A 24,069-nucleotide genomic window follows, 5' to 3' on the forward strand; every position below is an offset into this window, starting at 1 on the left:
AAAGATTTTTTATTAAAGATATTCTGTTATTAAAGCACTGATATAAAATATAAAAAGCACAACGTCGTTCTCTTTTGCATTAACGTAATGAATGAGCAATTTGAAGTCGTTAATAGTCACTAATTTCAATAATGGAATGTGCACGTGGAAACACAATGTGAATACAAAAATGCGCAAATAAAATAAGAATAGAAAATTAGAAAACCATTATAAGAAAATTGAAACTGCAGAGTATTTTTAATCTTGTTAAATTATTAAGTAAGATTTATTTGATTTATTGTTTGTAATATTCCACACATCGTTTATAATAAAAATAAATATTAATAATAGAGTAATTTTTAAAATTAGTTTTTGTTCATAGTATAGGTTTTTTATTAACTATTATTTATTTTAACTCAAATTTAAAACAATTCTGTTGTTTAGAATGTTCGCAATCAAGGACATTTGAAAAGGAAACAAAGTAATGATGTCAATATTTATTAAATGGAAAGTTATTATTCTTATTTATTATTATTTCAAATTATTCTTGTGTTATTTTTTTAAGATAAAAAACGTAATTTAAAAAAGAAATTTTAGAAAAAAATTAAATAATTAATTTGAATAGAAAATATCAAGAAATATAAAAACCGTTAACCGTTAATTAAGTTTACAGTGTAACATTTTAAAATACTTATATCAAAACAACGAAGCAAAACTAAATTATACTTCAATACTAAATCAATAAGAAGTTGCGTTTTTGTTTGATATTATTTTTTTATGACATAAATAGTTAAAAATAAAATCTGACGATATACAAGAAGTTTGGAAGTATAAAAATCTACTTCGCTGAAGTAGTTTTATGAGTGTGATACTAATTCAAACATTTTTTGACGAAAGAATTATGTAACAAATAAAAAAAGATGAAAAAAAAAATAAAAAAATCTTTTTATGAGCATCGCCTTCAGCAATTTTCATGATCGCGCTCGCCAACGTTATCTCGAGCGCACATAATCACGCTTGATGAAAACATATTCTAATTTTACGAGCGCGATATAACACGCTTGACGATTTTCTTTATCACAAGCCCTGTGTATGTACATTATATATATATATATATATATATATATATATACATATATATATATATATATATATATATATATGTATATATATGTATATATATATATAATTGAAAAATTATATGTATATATGTATATATGCATATATGCATATATATGTATATATGTATATATGTATATATATATATATATATATATATATATATATATATATATATATATATATATATATATATATATATATATATATATATATATATATATAATTGAAACCATTACATTTGATTACAAAGTCAAAAAAAAAACCATTCTGATTTATCAAAAATTTGAAAATTTAAGCCTTTTTTTTTAAAATAAGTTCAATTTCAACAAGGCAACCACTATTTAATTTGGGAGCAGGAAATAAAAAGCAGAAAATTAAAGAGTAAGAAAGTGGTTGAAGATTTAAAAAATTGTAAATTATAAGAGTCAAGAAATTATACAAGTCAGGAAACATGAAGACAGGAGAGAATTTTAAGCACAAATGTTTGAGGAAAAAAACTAGATAAATAAAAATTTTTATGCTTGGAGGAACAGTTACAGTAAAATGAAGGAGCGTTGCTGATTGATGATTCATGCAAGATTAGGTTGGTGGAACAAGTGATGATAGCTTGTTTGAGCAGTAACCATGGTAGCATTTGTAGAAAAGAGTAAGAAATGCAATTTTTTTTCATAAGAAGATGGTAACTTTGCAATTGATTGTATACATGACTTCTATGAAAGGTCAGTAGTGAAGGATAATTTAAGAAGACATAAAGAATAGAACTCTCTTTATGTCTTCTTAAAGATTATTGACTTTCATTAATAATATTTACTCTTATTGACTATGGAAATGGTTCAAGCTCTATACAGTAAATAGATAAAAAAAAAATAGCAAACTGCATTTGCTATATTTTTTTTGACTTTGTCTAGAAGAGAAAGGGTATCACTAAAAGAACCAGCCTGAATATGACAACAGTATTCCATACAGGGATAAATAAGAGATTTGTAAAGGTAGAGAATGGAATTGGGAGCAAGAAAATCCAAGCATTATAAAGTGAGACAACCTGAGCAGGTGCTAACTTTGCAGTAAATTGGATATATGGTTTCCATGAGAGGTCAGTAGTGAATGATAATTTGAGATGTGAAGTAGAGGACTCAGTAAGAGTGTTGCCATTTATCAATATCACATCATCAACAAGTAATAATTGTTACATCAACAAGTAATAATAGTTAGGAATAAATAACTCATAATTCGAACTCCTGTTATTCGAAAGGTCATTCGAATTGAACACCTTTTTTGTACCTTAATGGTTTAATATTTAGGATTTTTTATAATTTGAAAACTCTTGTAATTCTTGTAAATATTTGAGACCACACACATCTTGATCCCTTGAAGAATCAAATTATATAAGTTCAACTGTATTAAGGAGAAAAATACATTCACAAATCTTTTTTTTTGCCTTAAAACTAATGGCCATTTATATTTTTTAACACAATACTAATAGTAATGTATATTTTAACACAATACTAATAGTAATGTATATTTTAACACAATACTAATAGTAATGTATATTTTAACACAATACTAATAGTAATGTATAATTTTGACTTCAAAACTAATGGTTATTTATAATTTATTTTTTATTAATCATTCTTACTGTAGGATAATTATTTTGTTTTTGCTAATTGTTTGTTGTTCTTACATGATATAAGAACTTCAATAGTATAAATATTCAGGTTTTGTTTTTAAATCAACATTTTTAAATAAAAAGTAAACAAATAAAACTTAATTAAATATACTTGATTATTTTTTATGACTATTTGGCTATGTGCACAAAGTCCTGATTTGTGAATAGAACTTTTTGAGCTTGGAGGCAAAAAAAGTTGCTTAGGTAAGCTTTGAGGGTTTTTTGTTCGAAAGCTCTACCTGTATACTGTTACTTAACAAACAAAACAAGAAATGATCAGTTAAGAATATGTCTGGTAAAAACACTGAGTGAGGTAACATCTCCCAGCCAAGTTCCAACATTTGACTTTATGTTGCCAAGATACATTTGTAACATGAAGTCAAATGTTGTCATGAAATAATGTTATGAGAAAGTAAATTTTGTATTTTTCTGAATAATTAGTTATGAGTTGTTACTTTTTTCATTGAGCATAATAGACCTTTGCAATGATAAATGTATTGGTAGGAAGCAATTCCCAATATGCAATACCATGTACATTTTTACCACATATAAAAGTATTATCACTTTTTATAAAGTTCAAGTTTTGGCATTTACGCAGCCATAAAGTACCCACTTTTCATCACCTGTAATAACAATGTCAAGTAACCATTGATGCTATCTGGTGTGATCACCATAATGTACCCACTTTTATCACCTGTAATAACATTGTCAAAACAACTTTACTTATGCTCCTTTAAAGAATATTTTTTACATAAGTATTTCATACTTCTTTGTGAATTTTTATTGCTCTATCTAGTTTGAGCAATACATATTATATAATGCAACTGCTAACATATACTGAAGCAAAGATGTTGGGTTCTACCAAAGCTTGTTTTTCTGCATTGAAATTTTAAATTTATGAGCCAGGCAACACCAAGTCAAAAGCTTACAAATCACGAACAGATCAGCGAACTATTGCTATCATAAAACATGTGTAGGCATGCTGCAAAAAAATTCATTCTGTAAAAAACATTCTGAAAGTATATACAAGTCAGTTCTGAAATGGATCCCTTTGCTTTAGTCACATTGCTTCTAAAAAACTGGATTATTTAGCTTTGTTATAGAAGCCTCTGTCAGAAAGGCCTATTTGTAGAATAGCTCTCCACATAATTTAAATGGCTTCAGAAATCTAAATTCCAGACTTTAATCACTGCTACAAAAAGACTTGGATATTTTGTAACATGGTTGTTTTGTGGTACAATCTTTATTGAAACGTTGAAAACTGCCTAGGTCAATCAAGATCATTTCTGTTAATATTCTCAATGATAGTGCAGAATGTGGCATTAGATTGAATGTTAAACTTTATTTGTCTTTTGTAGTAGTTTATTGAGCTTAAAACTTTTTTGGATCATATTTACTTATATGTTTTAATTTCGAAAAAAAAATCTATTTGCATATGTTGTAGAACCATCAACTTACCACAGAAATTTCTTAAATTTTTATAGAGCTGAAAATGAAATAGACAAATTTGAAAGTTTTGATTGATTGTATGATCTTCCCTATTTCACACACAGAAACATTGATTCACTTATGATTGTAAACGATGCTGTGCTGCATTTAGCACACTTTGCTTTTTTTAACTCATTTTTGCAATGTGTTTAATTAGGTTGATAAGGTCTTTTTATTTTTATCGTTTAAATATTATTAAATAAATTATTCATAATTTATAAACTATAAAATTTTGAAATTAATGTATAAAAATAAATATTTTTTTTTAAGTACTATTATAATTTTTCACATTGACTGTTCCTAAATTATTCTCAAAATCAAAAAAGTTATGGCACAAGCTTAATTTATATCATCTAAAATCTTGAAACAAATAAGTTCAAGTTAACATATGACAGAAGCTTATAAAGAAATATTTAAAAAAATGCATGCAATATTTTTTAAATATTAAAAAAAAAATAAAAATAAAATAAAGAACCTTCATCCTGAAGAAAGTTATACTTGTAAGTAAGTCAACAGTAGATTTTAAATCTGAAAGTCGAACTTCATTTGATGCAGGAAAAAGTGTCTTAAAAAAAAAAAGAAATGCAAAAGAGTGTAACAAATGTAAAAAATATTAAAGATATAAAAATAAAAATGTAAAAAATATTCAAAATATTACTAATAATAATCTAAAAATACAAATGTAAAAAAAGAAAAAAGAAAATAAGTACAGCTTGTGCTCAAGGAAAAATGCAGAAAAAAAATATTAAATAATTACACTTTTTTCATATATATTTTTCACTAAAAATTATATTAAAAATAGAATAGAAGTTAACTTACTCTATAATTACACAAGTCAATCCTCAATTGATTGTGAAGCTGATTTAAAATTTTCTCAAAGCGAGCTTTCTATAATTAAAATAATGCAAAAATAACGATACAAAATTTACTCAATAAAAATTTACTCCGCAGTAAAAATTTTCAAAACAATTAAGAAACTAATATAACAAATAAAGGATTATCAAAAACTAAAAACATTAAAAAAATATAGTGACTATTATATTCATATATATTTATTTTGTATATACACATATATATACACACACACATACATACATATATACATACATACATACATACATACATACATACATACATACATACATACATACATACATACACACATAAAATTCTGTTTTAATTTTTTTAATAAACAAATTGAATTTGATTTTTTTAATTTTCCTTTTTTGTTATGGACTTTTCATTACTGAGATTTCAAGCAGGTACAATCAATTATCATGAAGAACATTTATTATAGCCACAAAAGAAAATCATTATAAATCTTCTTCATCACTATGACTACCCTTAAAATAAAGAACAAAATAAAAATAGCCTTAATATAAGAAATGAAACATCAAATGTTGATGATGTAAGACGATGATGATGATGATGATGATGATGATGATGATGATGATGATGATGAAAAATGATGTAAAAACTAAAAACTAAAAAAAAAAAATTAGAACAAAAGCAAACCAAAAACAGAGTAAAAACAAATGGGACCAAGAGAAAGCAAAACAGTACAGTAAAACTATTACAAAAACATTTTTTAAACTAGTTCAAATGAATCCATAAACTTAATTATCAATGTTTTTATCAGAACATTGCAAAAGTTCTTGCAAATAAAAAAACCTGGGCATAAAAAAACAACAGCAAGGAGAGTATCTCACCTAGCTCACCAAATTGGTGTTAAAAGGACTGCACTTGCACTCACTGCTTCACTGCATTTATTAACTCTCACCAAATCCACACACATATAAAAAACAAATAATACAAATAACTAATAATTATAATGAAGAACATTACATACACCAAAATTTGAATTTGAAAATCTATTTTTTGCAGAAGAAGCAGAAGTTGCAGTAGTATGCGCATAAAAAGCATTAATGTTAGCCAGTAATGTACTCATCATTGCAGGAACTCCAGGTTCATTATAATGTGCAGCAAGGCATGAAAAATGCCTATAAACAAAATCAGAACTTACTTTTAAATAAAAAAAAAAGTCACAACTGATATACATAGCATAAATATACTTACATATGAAATTTTCTGCTAAGAATACAGCAGAATAAATTTCTCCAAAGTTGGCAATTTTATATAAAATATCTTTTTATGACTTACGTCATTGCTTGATAAATTATTTCAACTCCATATCTGATTGCAAACTCATTCACTATTTCTAAAGCTGGTTCAGTAAAATATACTTTCCAAGCATCATCCTGACAAATAAAAGTTTTAAAAATATAGAGATATACACAATAAAAACATAAGAATGCAGAAAACAACTTTATTAAATTAAAAAATTAAAATAAAAAAGAAAGAAAATCCTCTTATTTTTATTGTAATTTTTTCACTTAAAAAAAAAGTTTGTTGAATAAAATTCAGAGCTTGAAAAGCCAATTTAATTGAAGTATAAAAATTTTCCAATAAAAAAAACAGTTATGTTAAATAACCTTAAATACAAAAGGCTTTTTATTATCTATAAATTAACTTTTTATCTTGATGTGTTTTTAATTTCAACATAAATTATCACCAAGATAATAATTTGTTAAAAAAGATTAAAAAAAAATTTATGCAAAAAAAAAAGAATCGTTTTTAAATCAAACAGTAAAACTATTCTTTCAATGATTGCAATACCAGTAAACTGATTTACCACTAAAAATGCATAATTTTATTATCGGAAAACAAATTCTTAAAGGTAAATCATGTAAAAATTATTTTTAAAAATCCGAGAAACTACAGTAACCATCCAATTAGGAACTATACTCATTAAAAACTGCAATGATTTTGCAAATGGCTTCGAAATAAAAACTTTAAAAAATTTGAAAAAAATAAATCTAGAAAAAAAATTTGAGAAATAAAGGATAACATTGTTATAATCTAGAAAAAAATTAAGCATACACTAGTCAAAGCCATTTGACATTGGTTAAAAAAAAGTCAAAAAATACAGATAAAAAAAGCCCTGAAAACGATAAAAACAATTCGATAAATTGAATCTTAAAAAAAAAAAAAAAAAAAACTTAACTTACACCAGATGATTTAGGTATTATCACTTCATTACCATTTTTTTCATACAGATATTGAAATAAGATCTAAAATAGAAAAATAAAAATGGAAAAATATTCACATAAACAACACATCATAAAATTTAATCTATAAACCTCGTGAAGGCAAGTATACTGCTTGTGGTATGGGACTAATTTTTCTTCTCCTTCAATTTCTATGCTAATTTTCAGTCTTATGGCACCTGATACTGCTGATCTATCAGTTCGTTTTCCTAATAAAAAAAAAAAAAAAGTTAAACTCATAAAACGAAAGTAAAAAAAATTAAAAAACTTTTAAAAACTAACCAAGATTATACCACACATCCATTTCTCCACTTAGAGTTCGAACTTCAATAATGGTTTGACCTAAGAACTCATCAGGTTCTCGTGTAAACTTCTGCCGCACTCTTGCTTTCAAATCATAATCTTCATCCCAAACACGAACTTTTATTCGATCTGAAGAATTATGACAGTCACTAAAAACGTTTTTTCAATTAGTATTTGATAAGTTATTACTATATATACAATCATTATTTAATATTATTATTATTATTTAATTTTAATGTTAATTAATACTATTCTTATTAAATATTATTACTATTATTTTTTTTAATAAAAAACTTACAATGTAAAACTTTCGTCCCACACTGGATTCAGGTTATATGGTTTAGTAGTTGTTCTTTTTTTAGTTTTTCCTATTTGAACAGTAACATAAGGATCACTTGTACCTAAATATTTAAAAATATATACATTGTTTATTTAAAAACCAGGATGAAAAACATTAAAAACAGAATAAAATAAAAAATGAAGACAAGGTTTTGAAAACAAATTTGAATAAAAAAAACAACTAGCAATCAAAACTTTTTTAAAACTTTTAATAACAAAAACAGCTCTATTAACAACCTGCTTTATCTTTTGCTATGAGATTTTGTGCACTGTGAACTAAAATAAGGTATAAATAAAGAAAAAATTGAAATATTATTTTAGTGAAAAATTTAAAAAAATTAAAAATGTTTTTTATATTTATACATAAATGATATTAAATGATATTGGTTAGTAACCTTTTTGTTTATAAATATATTATATTTTATAACCTATTTATTAAACATTTTTTATACAAATGAAATAAACAAAAAATTTTTTTTTTTTGAACAAAGCAAAATCAATATATAAAACTTGAAATTAAAACTATATATTTTTTTTTTCAATGAACTTTTTATTTGCTGATTTATTGTTGTTGCAATGATTATATCAAGAAAAAAATTTGGTTATTTGGTAATTGTAATTCAATAAGAACGAGATTTCTATGAACAATAAGAAGATCATGATTTCTGTATAACCTTTAAGTCAAATATTGCATTAAAATTAATTTATTTAACATATCTTAAATTATCTCTGAGATAAAAAAGTTACTTAAAACTGTAAGTTATAGTTATCATGATTTATCAAGTTTTAATTGTTATGAATATATATTCTTTACATTGTCTTTATTTTAATGTTTTTATTGTTATAAAACTCCATGTATTGTATTGTAATAATAAACAAAAGTAAATTTAAGCTATGATTTATCTTACAATTTATGAAAGTAATTTTTTTTTTGAACCTGTAACAGATATTTTTGCAAACCACTTTGATGATCCATCCAATATATTTTGCTTTACTGCATCTGTATACTTAACATCATCTTGCTCTGATATCATGAACATGTCTCTGAAAGATAAATGCAACTTTAAAAACTAAAAAGTTTATTGTAAACTTTTACTTAAACATGTAATCTTGGAAATCAAATTTATAGCATTTAATTTTTCACACCTTATCATTTCAAATATATCATGCTTTTCTATACACCTTCGCTCCATTTTATCTCGAATATGAGAAAGCTTTGCTTTAGCAATGGTTTCATCACCGTGTTTTGATGACTTTTCAACAGCTCCTTTTAAAATTTATAATTTATCTATATATTAATAACATGTTTAACAAAAATTTTTTTTTTTTAATTTCTGAAAAAAAAAACACTTACTCTGAAGACAATCTGCATTCAACAAATCTCTACATTTTTCGTGACACTTTACACCACATTCTATTAAAAATATCGCACTAAATATATTAATAATCTTTAACACCTATTTGTGATTTTACCCAGCACAAACCTGTTGATATTGCATAAATATTAAATATTCTAAGCAAGTTTATAATAAACCATAACAGAATTTAAAAACCTGAGCACTTGAACCCTTGTCTTGCAAGTCCCCATAAAAAATTTTCGCACTCATAACAATAAACTGGATGCTGAGCTGAAAATTTTTCAAATGTATGAGGAGTTGTACCTAAAAACAAGTTTTGTGAACTTTTTTTTAGCAAATAGTGTAAAAAGAAATGAATAAAGAAAAAACTTATTTACACCTTACAAGCTCTACATTTAATATTTTATTTTAATAGCTTTAATAAATTTTTTTTTATTTCAAATTAAAGCTTAAAAAAATCTTCTAAATTTAACTAAAAATAAAACATTTCATACTTGATATTGGATATATCAAAGCCTGTAGTGTTTTTTTGTAAACATGAATTTTCTATGAAAAAAACAGCAAAGACTAAAAACACAAACATAAAATTTTCTATAAAAAAGCAATAAAGATTAATACAAAACACTTGAAACTCAGATTAAACAAAAAATGTTAAAATTTTTTTTTTACCAGCTCATCATCATTGACAGAAGGAGAAGCAAAATTAGCTTGGGATTTGCGTTGCATAATGTTGGTTAGGGCTTGCTTAAATGTAATAGTAAAAAAAACAAGTTTATAAAATCTACTAAAGCAGGAAAAAAAACAAAAAACTAACACATTTTCATTGATATACTCACTCCGAATATTGAATTTCTTCTTGTTTTAATCTCAGAAGAAAAGTCGATGTTGAAAAACTGATCACTAGAGTAAACAAAAAATGATTTAATTGAAAAACTGATCACTAGAATAAACAATTTATTGATTTCTATAGTTTAAGAGGATTCTAAATATTCACTTATATTAGACAGCATTTTAAAAAATATATTTTTAAAATGGTATTTTTTTTTTTTTATATTTTATAATAATATATCTTATAAATTAATTATATATAAATATAAATATAAATATAAATATATATATATATATATATATATATATATATATATATATATATATATATATATATATATATATATACACACATACGTAACTTATATACAAATTAAGATCAACACTGTCCTAATATATTTTGCTTGTTTAAAGTTTTATAATTCTAAATTAACTCCAGGCAGTTTTTTCAAGGAAAAAAAAAGAATAAAAAAACAATAATAATAAGAATAAAAAAAATGAATTTTTTTTTATTATTCTTGGTTTTTCAAATCTAGATAGTACCTGGTCAAACCAGCAGCCGTGGTCATGGTTCAAAGTCGTAAAAAAATAAAAAAATAAAAAACTTTAATTCAGATTACTTGTAAATATTTCTAGGTGTTTCCATAAGATGTTTTAAATTTCTACACCTTAATGATTGATTTTGAAAAAATTGATTTTATAGTCATGCTATACAAGATGAATGAATATAATGATAAATAGGAATGCTATACAAGATGAATAACATAACTTTATTTTGTAAGGAAGGAAATAAATTGAAACTTACATAATCAACTAGAATCCTTAAACCTTAAATCATCAAAAAAGTTATTCCAGAATGCTGAAACATTAAACTATTAATAAGAGTTGCTCAACATTAGAAATTAATTTTTTTTTTTTTTTAAATTTAAAATTCCATTTAGTTATAAAAATTTTGTCAACTCTTTGACAACAGGTCAAGAAATTGAGACTGCACAGAAAATTTACAATTTAATAAACAATGATGTTGATAAATATATTTTAACACAGAAGGCTTTACAGGAAAAACACAGAAGACTTTAAAAGAACTAAAAAAGCTTTATTTAAATTATTTGTTAAAAATATTTACTACAGCATATTGAAAGTACACTTAAATGGCAATTTTTTGTTTTACACTAGTTGTAATAAGAATTTGACAGGAATTCTCAAGAAAAATCTCTCAAAAATAAATGACACAAATAAAAAAAATTTAAAATTTCTTTCAATAAAACAATTTTTGTTGAAAATACATCTCATAACACATTACCCCTACAATGCTCAAAAGACATAAAACCTTTGCATATTTCATCTGCAATGTTCGCAAGACATAATATCTTAGCATATTCCCTCCACATTTTTAACTTATTCTTGAGTCAATTTACTTTATTTATCTTAAAGAATTTTTTTTTTAATATAGCATTTTTTTTATTCAGGTGTTTTAGTAAATGTTGCTCATTTTTATTTCTCTTTATAAGCAGGTAAAAGGTAGCTGTTATTTGTTTTTCATTTATTGTTATTTTGTTTTTTTTATATCCTGAATAAGATACCAAGTCCTATTTTATATCCTGAATAAGATACCAAGTCTTTTAGTGGTACTTTTTTTGTTATACTTAATTGATGATATCCATAAAACTTTACACATACTACTAGTAGATTAAACTGTTTCATTGTTAAGCAACAAAGAAGTAAAGTTAACATAGAGATTAAACACAAACAAGGAAAACTTCAAGAAGACAAGAAGAGTTTTCAAAATTTAAGTGTCAATTGTTATTGTGAAAAGTGAACACTTCAATTTCTTTTAGAATTATTTTATGCAGTTTAAAACTTGCAAAACTGTTGATTGTGAGTGTTTCAATCTATTTTATTCTTTAAAAAAGTATCAGTAACAAGTTTTATCAACAGTAGCAACATTCATTGAAAGCCAAATACTGGCTGGGTCTACTGTATACTGGTTGCGTCCACTGACGACTGGTTGCATCTACTGACTACTGGCTGCATCTACTGACTACTGGTTGTATCTACTGACTACTGGTTGTGTGTACGGACTACTGGTTGCATCTACTGACTACTAGTTGTGTCAACTGACTACTAGTTGCATCAAATGACTACTGGTTGGGTCTACTGTCTACTGGTTGCATTTACTAATTATAATTCTTTAATATTAAATCATTACATTTTTGAATATTTAGTTTGATTTAAACAAAAATTATTTTTCAAATAACATGACAACTTTATTTTTGGTTAGATTTAACTTTAAATCTTGGTTAGATTTAACCCCCAACGTACCCCAATGTACCCACTGTTAATATAACAATCACTAAAAACATTTTTATGTAAACCTAAAAAATTTAATAAAAACTTTACTCACAAAACATAAAAATTTATTAAAAAAACACACACATACATAAAAACAAAAAAAGAAAAATTCGAAGAAAAACTTTCAATAACTTGTTAAAATGTTATAAGAATTTTACACACCTGGTTTCATGAGGAAAGTGAGCAAGTCTCCTGGAAAGAATCGGAGAGCACTCATTGCTGTTAGAGTTTTGGGGTTCTGGTAAAGATTTAATATCAGAAATTTTCGGTAATACAATATTTCCTTTCTTCCTTTGAGGCATATCTTTTCATTTTAAGCAAAAGTTTGAATTTTTTTTTTTTCAATAAATATTTATCAGTCCACAAATATTGACTTCCACTGTTAATAATGCTATCATTATACCACTATTGTACTATTAATAATGCTACCATTATTTATATGATACCTTAATTGTGTTAGTGATGGCACAATTAAATTAATAACATAACCAGTATACTACTTATGTTAAAATCTTAGAGAAATAAAATGATATACTTTAACAATAGGTAAATTATTATTTTCTTATATAATGTGAATTAGTGAGTACAATATTAAAATCATAAACAAGTTGATTAAATAAAAATATATAGTTCTTATTGTAAATATTTCACAAATAAATTTATGTTTTTCTCAATGTTACATATAAAAAAGCTTTTATATCCATAATATCCATAATTTTTAATCAACAGATTTTTCACAATAAAAATAAACTGTTGAAAATATTTTCATAATCTTTTTTTTAATTTATCAGTTTAAATTCTCAATATTTTATTATTTGATATTTCAATTAATAAAAAAAATAAAAATTGAATTTGAAAACACAATACTTGTAAAAATCATAAAAACTTTTAATAAAATTTTTTTAACAAGTGAAAAATATATTGCTTTTGTATGTTTATCAACATTAAAAGATTTTTAAACAATTGTTGTCAGGATTCATGCTTATTACACAATTATAAACCTAACTTTAAAACTTAACATTTTGCAACCTTACTCAAGTGTAACAACATCAACATAATGCTATACTATCAACCATTTTAGACAATATTTTGAAAAATTCTAAAGTAGGTGTTACATTATAATCATATTAAAAGTAATTAAATTTTTAATTAATCCAATACAAACAACTTAAACACAATATAAAAATATACAACTTTAAGAACATATTTTTCAAAAATTTATACTTATATAAATATTTATAGTTTATACTTATATGCATAAGAAGTTTATGTATTTAAATAAAACCAGAGTTAATAAAAATGAATTAAAATTATTAATTTTCTTTAAACTGAAAATTTTAATAAACAATAAATTACATAAGAACTATAAATTAAAAGCTGTATATGCAATGTTATAAATATTGCAGCAATAAAGAAACAATATTATAAACTGCAATAAATTAAAAATAAACTAACATAAAATTTACAAGTAAACATTTATATTAATTTTTTTGTCCATTTATAGGAAATAAACTATTAGATTTATTAAATAGTATTTATTTACTAACTTTGATACTATACTTATTTAGTTATTGTTATTATAAATTTTATGTTTATTTATTTTTATTAAATATATTACTATTGTTATTATTTTTGACTGTTTTCTGTTTATGACAACTATGTTACAACTGTACAACTTTGCTAATATTTTCATTAAACAAATAAAATATAGATAGAAACAAATAAAATATAGAAATGCAAAAAAAAATAGAAAATGAAATAAGATTTTAGATATAAAACAATGAAGAACAAGATGTGTGATAAAGTAAAAGTATTTATGGCATTTCCCAAAAGTTTTATCACATTTTTGACATTTGTGCCAAAAAACTGGATCAAACTTGTGGTTCTTTAATGCAAGCCCACTGCTTGGAGTTTGCATTAAAGAACCACAAGTTTGATCCAGTTATGATCCAGAACCACAAGTTTGATAATGTTATTTCCCACAAGTTTCACCTTGTTTTTGGCACAGATGCCAAAAACTAGATCTTGTAGGAAATAACATAAATATTTTTACTTTATTATTCATCTTGTACTTCATAACTTTGTATCAAAAATTTTAACTGTGTCATGGCTGCTTACATGGTTGGCCTCAAGGCACCCTATAAATGTAAAAGCCTTATTTCAACCTCTCAAATTCAAATAAAGCATGAGGTAAGTAAAGTCACTTGTTAGCCCACATAAAATGGGAAGTCAAATATGCTCTTTATAATTTTTTTTATAATTTTTAGAGTATATAATGTAGAAACTTTTGATAGTCCTGAAAAATAAAGATCCTAAAATTTAAAGCTTATAAAAAAAGCTGTAATATATTAAAACCTATAAATTTTATTCATAATTACTTCAGTATGTGATTACTTGGGGTTTTATTTTAATTATTAGAAAATACCCCTGTAGCAAGTAGGAGGTTATGGAGTTAGATTATAAAATCTCAAATTGGATTTAATAAATGCAAAAACACATTCACACATATAAACAAACACATAAATAATTTATAACAAATGGTAAGCAATGACATGGACAAACCATCTTGTCTAAAATTTGTAATAAAACTGTATTTAAAAATTCAAACAAGAGAAACATTGATGTTTTAAAAAGATGTATACAAAAAAACACTAAAAAAAATTAAACCTTTATAAATAATAAAAAATGTATTTACTTCAAGGTTAGATTTCATAAAATTTATAAATCTTTATGCTGTAGACTGTTTTAAAAAGCAAAACAAGAGAACATTTTATTTTTCAATTTATTAACTGCAATTCATTTATTGTTATTATATTTGTTTATTATAGAGTTTTGAGAAGCTTTATAATAAACAAATATTTATAACATTCACAAAAACTACTAAACAAAAAGTAAACACCTGAATAAATAAAATTCATAAACAAAAGGTTTTTAAAAATTGTTATTAGACAAATTTAGTTAAAAAACAAATAAGTTTGTTACATCTTAATTCAATGGTAGCAGCATTATATTAAAAAAATTTTTTACATCTCAACTCAATGATAGCAGCATTATACTAAATTTTTTGTAAAAAAATCAAACACAAAAAAGAACTTTTTTTTTAGAAAGAATTCTAGTAATCAATGTTTGCCTTAAAAATTTAATTTGATTTACAGTGACAGCTTTATGCAGATTATTTGAAGCAAACTATTATTAATTTTTTAATAAACTTTTAGTTTTTAGATTAACTTTAGAAATAACTTAGATTGAAATCTTAAGAACCCTGTTGAATTGATAAATGTGAAGGTATACAGCAATTGCTAAGCAAAAGAAGGTATACAGCAATTGCTAAGCAACAGAAGGTATAAAGCAATATTTTGCTTATGTTATGTATAATCATATTTTTCATTAATATTTATATACTTTTCATTAAATATTTTACTTTATAAAGCTGCTTACGTTGTATAAGTATCTCTTAGATTTTTCTCAGGTTTAACTGTGATAACTTGGAGTTCTGTATTCACACGTGCTAACCGTCGCAATTTTTTTTCTTCTCGAGCTAAATCAGTTTCCATTCTGCTATCAACAACCCATGTTGTACGTATAGGCTTATGTATGGTGGGGCGAGCACTAGAGCTTGTGCGATTCTTTCTTCTAGTAACTTTAGAATTTTTATCAACATTATTATATTGCTCTTCATTGTCATTTTCATCATAGATTAGAGAATCTGCAACAATATCTGAGCCATCCTCAGAAAAAGACTTTTCTTTGGATTCAAAACCCAGAACATTGGCAATACTTCTCAAAAGCATTTTAAAAATGTCTTCACTGTAAGTGCTTATAAAATCTTTTAATGCGTGAGTTTTTGTTGCATGTGAAATGATTTTTATTTTTTTTAAAGATGTAAAATAACTCTTAAAAAAAAAAAAAATCTAAAAAATGGAACGAAAAAAATAATTAAAGAATAGAATATAATAGAAAATAAGTAAAATAACCACTTATCCAAAATATTAAAATTTGAGACAGACTTTTTTCAGTTCCATGCTTTGCTTTTATTTTGAGGTTTAGAAACTTGTTATCAAAATAATATTTAGAATCAAAAATAAAAAGTTTTATAAAATATAAAAAGTTTTTATTAATAACAAAAAATCCTGAGAAAAAAACTGATTTACATAATAATTCATTAAAAAAGAAACTCCATATTTATGCAAGCATCAAAAGGCACCTCATAACTATCCTAGCATCGAATAAAGGGCTTCATATATATCCAAGCACCAAAAAAGAAATCTTATAATTATCTAAGAACCAAATAAAGATCATCTAAACAGTAGAAAGAACATAATTAGCAGTAATAGAACATTCTGAATAATTACCCAAGAATTAAGAAATTAACTTTACAAAAACTATTCAACATTTTGTAAATTTTTTTAATTCTAATGAAAATTAAAAAAACAAAAACTTTTGTTACAGGAAACAAAAAATCTTTTGTAACAGGAAACAAAAAAAAACCTACATAATAAATTAAACAAATTTTGCTTTTTGAAAACATTTATGAAATCCCACCCATAAATTAAAGCCAAAAAAAAAAAAAAATCTTACAATAATCACCTTTTCTTTTTTCATTTCCTAATTTATCATCCTTTTTTTGTTAATATTTTTAAACCAAATTAAAATTAAAAAAAAAAAAAAACTTTTTTGACATTTTGATTTTATTGTTCCCTCTTCTTTTCTCAACTAAAACATGAATCATTTTAAAAAAATACTAATAACAAGAACAAATATTATGACAAATAATTCCAAATCTTCCTAAAACAACAGTTTTAAAAAAAAAAACTTTTTCCAAACAAAAAAAAAAGTGACAAAAAAACAGTAAAATAATCAGTTGAAAACTTGATAATACAACATGGATGTAAACTATGATAAACTTGACTAAGTATACCAGTTATTTGAAAAGATTATTTTTGTATAAGCTTGTCTGATCTTTTTACAATAATAAAAAGGACTTTAAAAGAAGTTATAATAATTTCTGTGTCTTTTATCTATTTTCTATTGGCATCATGTACAATGCTTCAATGTTAACAATAGACTGAAATTTTTTTATTTTTTTGAAATATAATTGTGTTTTTCTAAGTATGTATCACCATAATGAAAATCTCAAATGTAGTAAAAAATAAGCACAACTTTTTGGTGTTATTTTTGTTTTGTTTCAAATTAGGAAATGACTTCTAATAATTTGAAATTGTTAAAAAGATCAAAATAATCAAATAGCAAGACATCCATTCAATTAATTTAATTACATGGGAAATCTAATATATATTGAAATGTGATATATGAAACCATTTGTTTGCAGAAAAGTTATACTGTGCAAATCAGGTTTATATTTTATTTTTGATATTTGAATTTTGTGTGTTAGTAACAAAAATATAAGCATACAATTATAATATGCATATAACAAAGTTTGTATATTTTGGTGCAGATTTTGCATTGTATTATATTTTATGAATATTAGGCTTTAAATAAATAATAAACTAGAAACATGTACATATACACAAACACACACAGATATATACATATATAAATGTGTGTGTGTGTCTATGTGTATTATATATATACATGTGTGTGCGTGTGCGTGCGTTGTGTATATGTTTTTAGTTTATTATTATTTATATTTTTTAGTATAAATATATATATATATATATATATATATATATATATATATATATATATATATATATATATATATATATATATATATATATATATATATATATATATATACACATATATATATATATATATATATATATATATATATATATATATATATATATATATATATATATATATATATATATATATATATATATATATTAGTTTATTCTTATTTATATTTTTTAGTATATATATAAATATATATATATATCTGCGTGTATACATACATATGTATATATGTATGTATACACACAGAGAAATTGAATATTTAGCCTCATTCAATTACTCTTCTATGTATTATTTACATCAGTGAAGAATTTTGTTAAAGATAATCTTTTATAGATTTTTTTTTTATACTTTTATAGACTAGTCTTCATATAAAAATAATTAATATAATTTATATAAATGAAATAAAAAACATCAATTTAATAGTTTAATTTAGTTAAATGTTTATCTAATATAGATAACATTATATAAATGATGTCATCTATATGACATCATTTACTTGACATCATTTAGAATAACAACAATAACAAAATACAAAAAAAGCTATATTTAAGCATTAAAGTTGAACGATTAAAAGATTAAAAGATATTTAATGATATTGGCATTCTTATACCAATATCATATTGTTTTGATTTAAAGTGCAAATCATTGTAAAATGCAAAAAACATTAGAAATAAATAAAAGCATTCAAAAATAATCATATTTATTGGTTAAAATAATTTAGTACTTGAACAAAATAATCATATTTATTGGTTAAAATAATTTAGTACTTGAACAAAATAATCATATTTATTGGTTGAATTAATTTAGTACTTGAACAAAATAATTTTTTGTTTTGTTTATTAGTATGTGAATTGTTATAATAGTTTTTCATTAAACAACTTACGATTGTCTCCTCACACTACTGCGAGGTGAATGACGAATACCAAATCTTCTATTAATTTTCCTCCCAAATTTAAAATCATCCTGCTGTGGTTTAGGTGAATTATCCATTCCACCATCTTCCTTTTCTTCTTCTTCTTCTGGAGTACATCCAAATATATTCTACAAAACATTATACATACATACATATATACGTTAGGGTGTCTTAAAAAACAACACTTTTGAAAAATATATGCAGAGACCCCCTTGATGTGTTCTATCTAATACAAAAACACTAGATTTAAAATTTTTTTGAATAAAAAATATTTTAAGGGGTCCCTCAAGACCCTCGAATATTTAACGGGTCCCTAATATTTTCAAAAATAAAGTTTTTTAAAAGTATGTCAACCTGGTACTCAAATGAAGCAAAATTATATAAAAATTTCAAAAATAATATTTAATTTAGAAAAATTTTAACTTATTTATCAAAATTGTCATAAAAATACATAAAAAATGCGTTTTTTTGTTTTTTGTTAAAAAACGTAATTTTTTATGTAATAAAACCAAAAATAACAATTCTATATTTGAAATCTATATTATTTTTGAAATTTTTATATAATTTCGCTTCATTTGAGTACCAGGTTAATATATTTTTGAAATATTTTTTTTTTGTTGAAAATATTAGGGTCCCATTAAATATTCGAGGGTCTTGAGGGACCCCTTAAAATATTTTTTATTCAAAAAATTTTAAATCTAGTGTTTTTGTATTAGATAGAACACATTAAGGTGGTCTCTGCATATATTTTTCAAAAATGTTATTTTTTGGGACACCCTAATATACGTGCATACATATATACATGCATATATACATACATACATAAAAAATAATAATAATGATAAAAACTTTTAAACAAATAAAAAAAAAATATTTAAAGTTGTATAAGTAATTCTTATTTAAAAAAAATTGTGAAAAAGTTAAGAAACACAGAACAAAAAACGGTAATTTTTACCTAATCCGCGTAATTCTACCATGAATTTTTAAGCACTCATTTATACATTAGGCATTGAGTCTATTAAATTCTCTAAAATTTGTTTGGGAACATTCCCAAGTATTGTTGGTAAAATATTGCGCAAATATTCCTCAAGGCTCCTTGGCAATCTCTTTATCAAGCTAAATCAAAAGATTTTTAATGCAATTTAGATCTGGGCTATTTGGTAGCCAAGTAAGACGCTCAATATTTTTGCTTTCAAACCATTCAGAGACAATTTTAGCCCTGTGACATGGTGCATTGTCTTGCTGAAAAATGAATGCTTTGCTCAAGTGCATCAATTGATGGTAACAAGTTGTTATTCAAAATATTGACATAATAAGTAGAGTTGAGTCGACTATCAAATAATTTAAACATATCAAGACCATAATCTGTCAAGCAGCACCATATTCCAACCAACCCGCTACCTTATTTTGTACTTTGAACAATACTATCGAGATTATATTTTTCTGAAGGCTGCCTGCGAATCATAATTCGGTTTTTTCAGTTATCAACTTCGATATTCATCTTATCACTGAACACTACTGTCTTCCATTTTTCTTCAGACCATTCTTTGACGCTTTGGCAAAATTCTTTTTGCTTTTTTATATTTTGTTTGGTAAGTTGTGGTTTTAGAACAGCTTTTTTCCATAACATATTGTTGGCTATTAGTTTCCTACGCACAAGTGATGCAGATGCTTGATGTCCATTTGAAAGCTTCCAATCCTTTTTTAATTCATGCGACGGCATAATTTGATTTTTTTTTGCCAACCTGATTAAAAGGCAATCATTATTGGGTGTTGTCAAACGCAGTCTTCCAGAACAATGGCAATCAACGTAAGATTTCGTCTCTTTGAATCTTTTGATGATTGTTAGCACTGAACTATGTGATCACTTTATTACTTTTCCAATTTCACGAGTGGCCTTACCTTCCTGGTAAAACCGCTCGTGAAATTGGAAAAGTAATAAAGTGATCACATAGATCAGTGCTAACAATTTTTAATTTTGTTAAAGACAATCTATTAAAGATTATCTTTAACAAAATGCACCACTTTTACACGATCTTCATAGGTAATAGCTTTTCTGCTCATTTTTTTAAAAGAAAATAATTTTTTTTTGTTTGAAATTTTTTAATACTTTTATTAGTTTTTTGGTAATGGGTCAGGTTATTAATAGAATATTTAAACAAAAAAGGTAAAAATAAATTAAAAAAAGACGTTTCCCCTGCATTTAGCACAGAAAAATTCTTTGTGGTTCTTAACTTTTTCATAAAAAAATATTTAAAATGTGTACATTAAACTAAAAATTGAACTTCTTACTTATCTTTTTTAGATAATGATACTTAACTTTAGGAGCTCTCTTACCAAATAAAGTTAGTGTTTTGTACAGCAGGAAAAAATTTTGGTTGCCTTGGAGATCTAATAGTTTGATTTCAAATTGAAATACATGTTCAGGCAATTTTTACTAGAATTAGACTAGTATTACTACTAAAAATTAAAAAGACTTTAAACTCTGAAGACAATTAATGTGCATCTTTATTTAAAAAAAGACTTTAAACCCTTAAGACAATTTATGGGCATCTTTAATTTGAAAAAAAATACTTTTAACCCAAAAGATAATTTATGTGCATCCTTAACTAAAAAAAGATACTGTAAGTCCTAAAGACAATTTATGTGCTTCTTTAATTAAAAAGAGATAAACTTTTTTTGTCTTTAATTAAAAAAACTTATGTGCAAAGACAATTTATGTGCATCTTAGAAGATAGCTTTAAGAAGATTTATGTGGATACAAATCTTTAAATCTGCTTTAAAAGTCTTCTTGTAAATTCTTTAGTTTTTCCTGATATGTATAAATCTTGTAACTATCATACTGAATTAAAGGATAAGAAATAATCATCTTCATTTCAGCAAAATGAAAGTTTTAAATCTTACAAAGAAATTTTATTTTGAAAACTAAAAAGATAGTCTGAGAAAAAATTTTTTTTTTTTCCCCTTAAGAGTCAAATTTAGAGTTTGTAAATGTTGCATTATATCAGAGAAGAGCAAATGATCTTGGAAAAAAATCACACCATCAAGGATTTTAAATGTCTTTTTCTTTCATTCAAAAACGATTTAATTGAGCCTAACCTACAAAATACAATGCTAATTAAAAGCCACAGCACAATAAAAACTTGATAATAATATTATTTTTTTTCAAAATAATTTGCAATATCCATGACTGATTTGTTTATTCCATTATTTGATTTGATCACTGATTGACAGCAAATATCTTACAACAAAGTAAAATAACAGGTGACTTGATTTATCAACAAGATCCAATTCCTTAATTTTTTTTTGGATTTGCTCCAATATAATTTACAATTTCAATCACTTATTCAAAAACAATTAAAAAATTAAAATATTTTGCTGCTAAATGTTTTTAATAAATCACCAGGGGGTCAAATAGATATTTGTGTTTCTATTTGGAAATAATAGGATATATTGTCTTATTTGCATATTTATTGTATTTGATTGAAAAATTTTAAATATTTGTATTTGATTGGAGTTTTTTGGGGGAAAAAGCAAAAGATTCGTTGTTTGTTTTTTTTGTTGTAAAAAATAATCTTTTTCATTTTTAACACTAAAATAATTTAAGAATTTGTTTCGAATGATTATGAAAAAACTTAATTTTATTCTTCTATTTAATAAATTATTTTTTTAGTATTTTTTTTTTTTAATTGTTCATCAAATAGTTTCAGTAATTCTTTTCCAATTACTTCATATTTAGTAAAAAATAAAAAATAAAAATACAATAAAAAAATGTACATATAAGTAACATTTTTCTTGTAAAATATGTAACAAAAGCAAGTCTTTTTGTTTTTTTAACTAGGAGTGTTTTTAAGATATGAACAATTTTTGAAACATTTTTTCTTAAAATTAATGTATTATTTAATATAATGAATGTATTATTTAATAGAATGAATGAATTATTTAATAGAATGAATGAAAATAAAATTGAATAATTAAAATTTTAATTAAAGATTTAAGTAATAGTTGATCATTAGTTATATTATACTTATAAAATAAAAATAAAAAAAGTTAAAATTAATATAAAATAAAAAACTTTGTATTTTTTTAATTTAAAACACAAATATTTGTATTTGTATTTGGAAAACACCAATTACATATATTTGCATTTGAACTTGTATTTCAGAATCTAGAACTAACTTATTTTAATTTGTATTTGTATTTGATCAAATGTATTCGGCCCTAAAGCTGTCAATCGCAAAACGAATTGGTAAAAACTCTGGATACTTTAGATCACTTTTAATAAGTTAATAAGTCTAACATATTTCCCTATATTACATTGCTGATGTGCCATCTATAGCAACGCTATCAAGCTTGTAGGTAGACACATAGTCTTAAACCAGAACTGTTTCAAGAGTTTTCTTTATATCAACTCCACAAGTTTTGTTTTTAAGTTCAACCAAATCTAGTACTTCTACTTTCACAATTAAATCTGAAGGTACATATTTAACAATTACTAAAAGTCATTAGTTTATTGCAGCCTAAACGCATTTATAAACAGGAATCAGTTTTTCACAGTCTCTGTGATTTTGTTGTAAAAAAATGCTGGTACACTGCAACCTAAGTGCTTCTTGTTTAAACAGTTGTTAGTTTACCACAGATCTTTTGTAAATGATCATCAGATTATAAGTGCATTATAAACAGCATTGAAATAATTTTGAACCAATTTCCCCTTAAGTTTTGTTATTAGTTAATTTTTTACTTACTCATTGATAAAGTTTTAATATTTTATTTTAGATGTATATCTACATTTAAAATGTATAATAAAAAAATTAATAAAAATTAATAAAATTAATGATTTACTTAAAAAATATTTATGAAATCTTTTAAGCAATGTTTTTTTTTTTTTTTTTTATAATTCACCTCCCCAAGGCC

At 24.0% G+C, this 24,069-nt stretch overlaps 1 protein-coding gene and 1 long non-coding RNA gene across 3 annotated transcripts in view; one reads left to right on the top strand and one right to left on the bottom strand.

The window, feature by feature from the left end:
* The window catches only part of LOC100215891 (protein unc-13 homolog B), an 86,872-nt gene that overhangs the window by 20,059 nt on the left and 42,744 nt on the right, over positions 1 to 24,069 (bottom strand). Inside the window, exons 10-26 of one of the 2 annotated variants that reach the window (XM_065814988.1) lie at positions 19,126 to 19,283; positions 10,199 to 10,262; positions 10,032 to 10,106; positions 9,857 to 9,908; positions 9,558 to 9,665; positions 9,359 to 9,418; positions 9,151 to 9,271; positions 8,942 to 9,048; positions 8,242 to 8,280; positions 7,964 to 8,066; positions 7,645 to 7,814; positions 7,456 to 7,571; positions 7,324 to 7,386; positions 6,416 to 6,513; positions 6,105 to 6,255; positions 5,075 to 5,143; positions 4,731 to 4,820 (exon numbers count right to left, since the gene is read on the bottom strand). In XM_065814988.1, the coding sequence (XP_065671060.1) occupies positions 4,731 to 4,820; positions 5,075 to 5,143; positions 6,105 to 6,255; positions 6,416 to 6,513; positions 7,324 to 7,386; positions 7,456 to 7,571; positions 7,645 to 7,814; positions 7,964 to 8,066; positions 8,242 to 8,280; positions 8,942 to 9,048; positions 9,151 to 9,271; positions 9,359 to 9,418; positions 9,558 to 9,665; positions 9,857 to 9,908; positions 10,032 to 10,106; positions 10,199 to 10,262; positions 19,126 to 19,283 (1,644 nt within the window). Of the gene's footprint in view, positions 1 to 4,730; positions 4,821 to 5,074; positions 5,144 to 6,104; positions 6,256 to 6,415; positions 6,514 to 7,323; positions 7,387 to 7,455; positions 7,572 to 7,644; positions 7,815 to 7,963; positions 8,067 to 8,241; positions 8,281 to 8,941; positions 9,049 to 9,150; positions 9,272 to 9,358; positions 9,419 to 9,557; positions 9,666 to 9,856; positions 9,909 to 10,031; positions 10,107 to 10,198; positions 10,263 to 15,980; positions 16,334 to 19,125; positions 19,284 to 24,069 lie in introns of those variants that run through there. The other variant, XM_065814989.1, reaches the window with a different exon arrangement.
* LOC124815465 (uncharacterized) lies at positions 16,038 to 17,867 on the top strand. The gene is made up of 3 exons (XR_010642867.1): positions 16,038 to 16,160; positions 16,239 to 16,351; positions 17,737 to 17,867. It is a non-coding gene; the product is annotated as an uncharacterized LOC124815465 (long non-coding RNA).

The sequence above is a fragment of the Hydra vulgaris genome, chromosome 13 (genome assembly GCF_038396675.1).
Source record: "Hydra vulgaris chromosome 13, alternate assembly HydraT2T_AEP".
Classification (NCBI taxonomy): Eukaryota; Metazoa; Cnidaria; class Hydrozoa; order Anthoathecata; family Hydridae; genus Hydra; species Hydra vulgaris.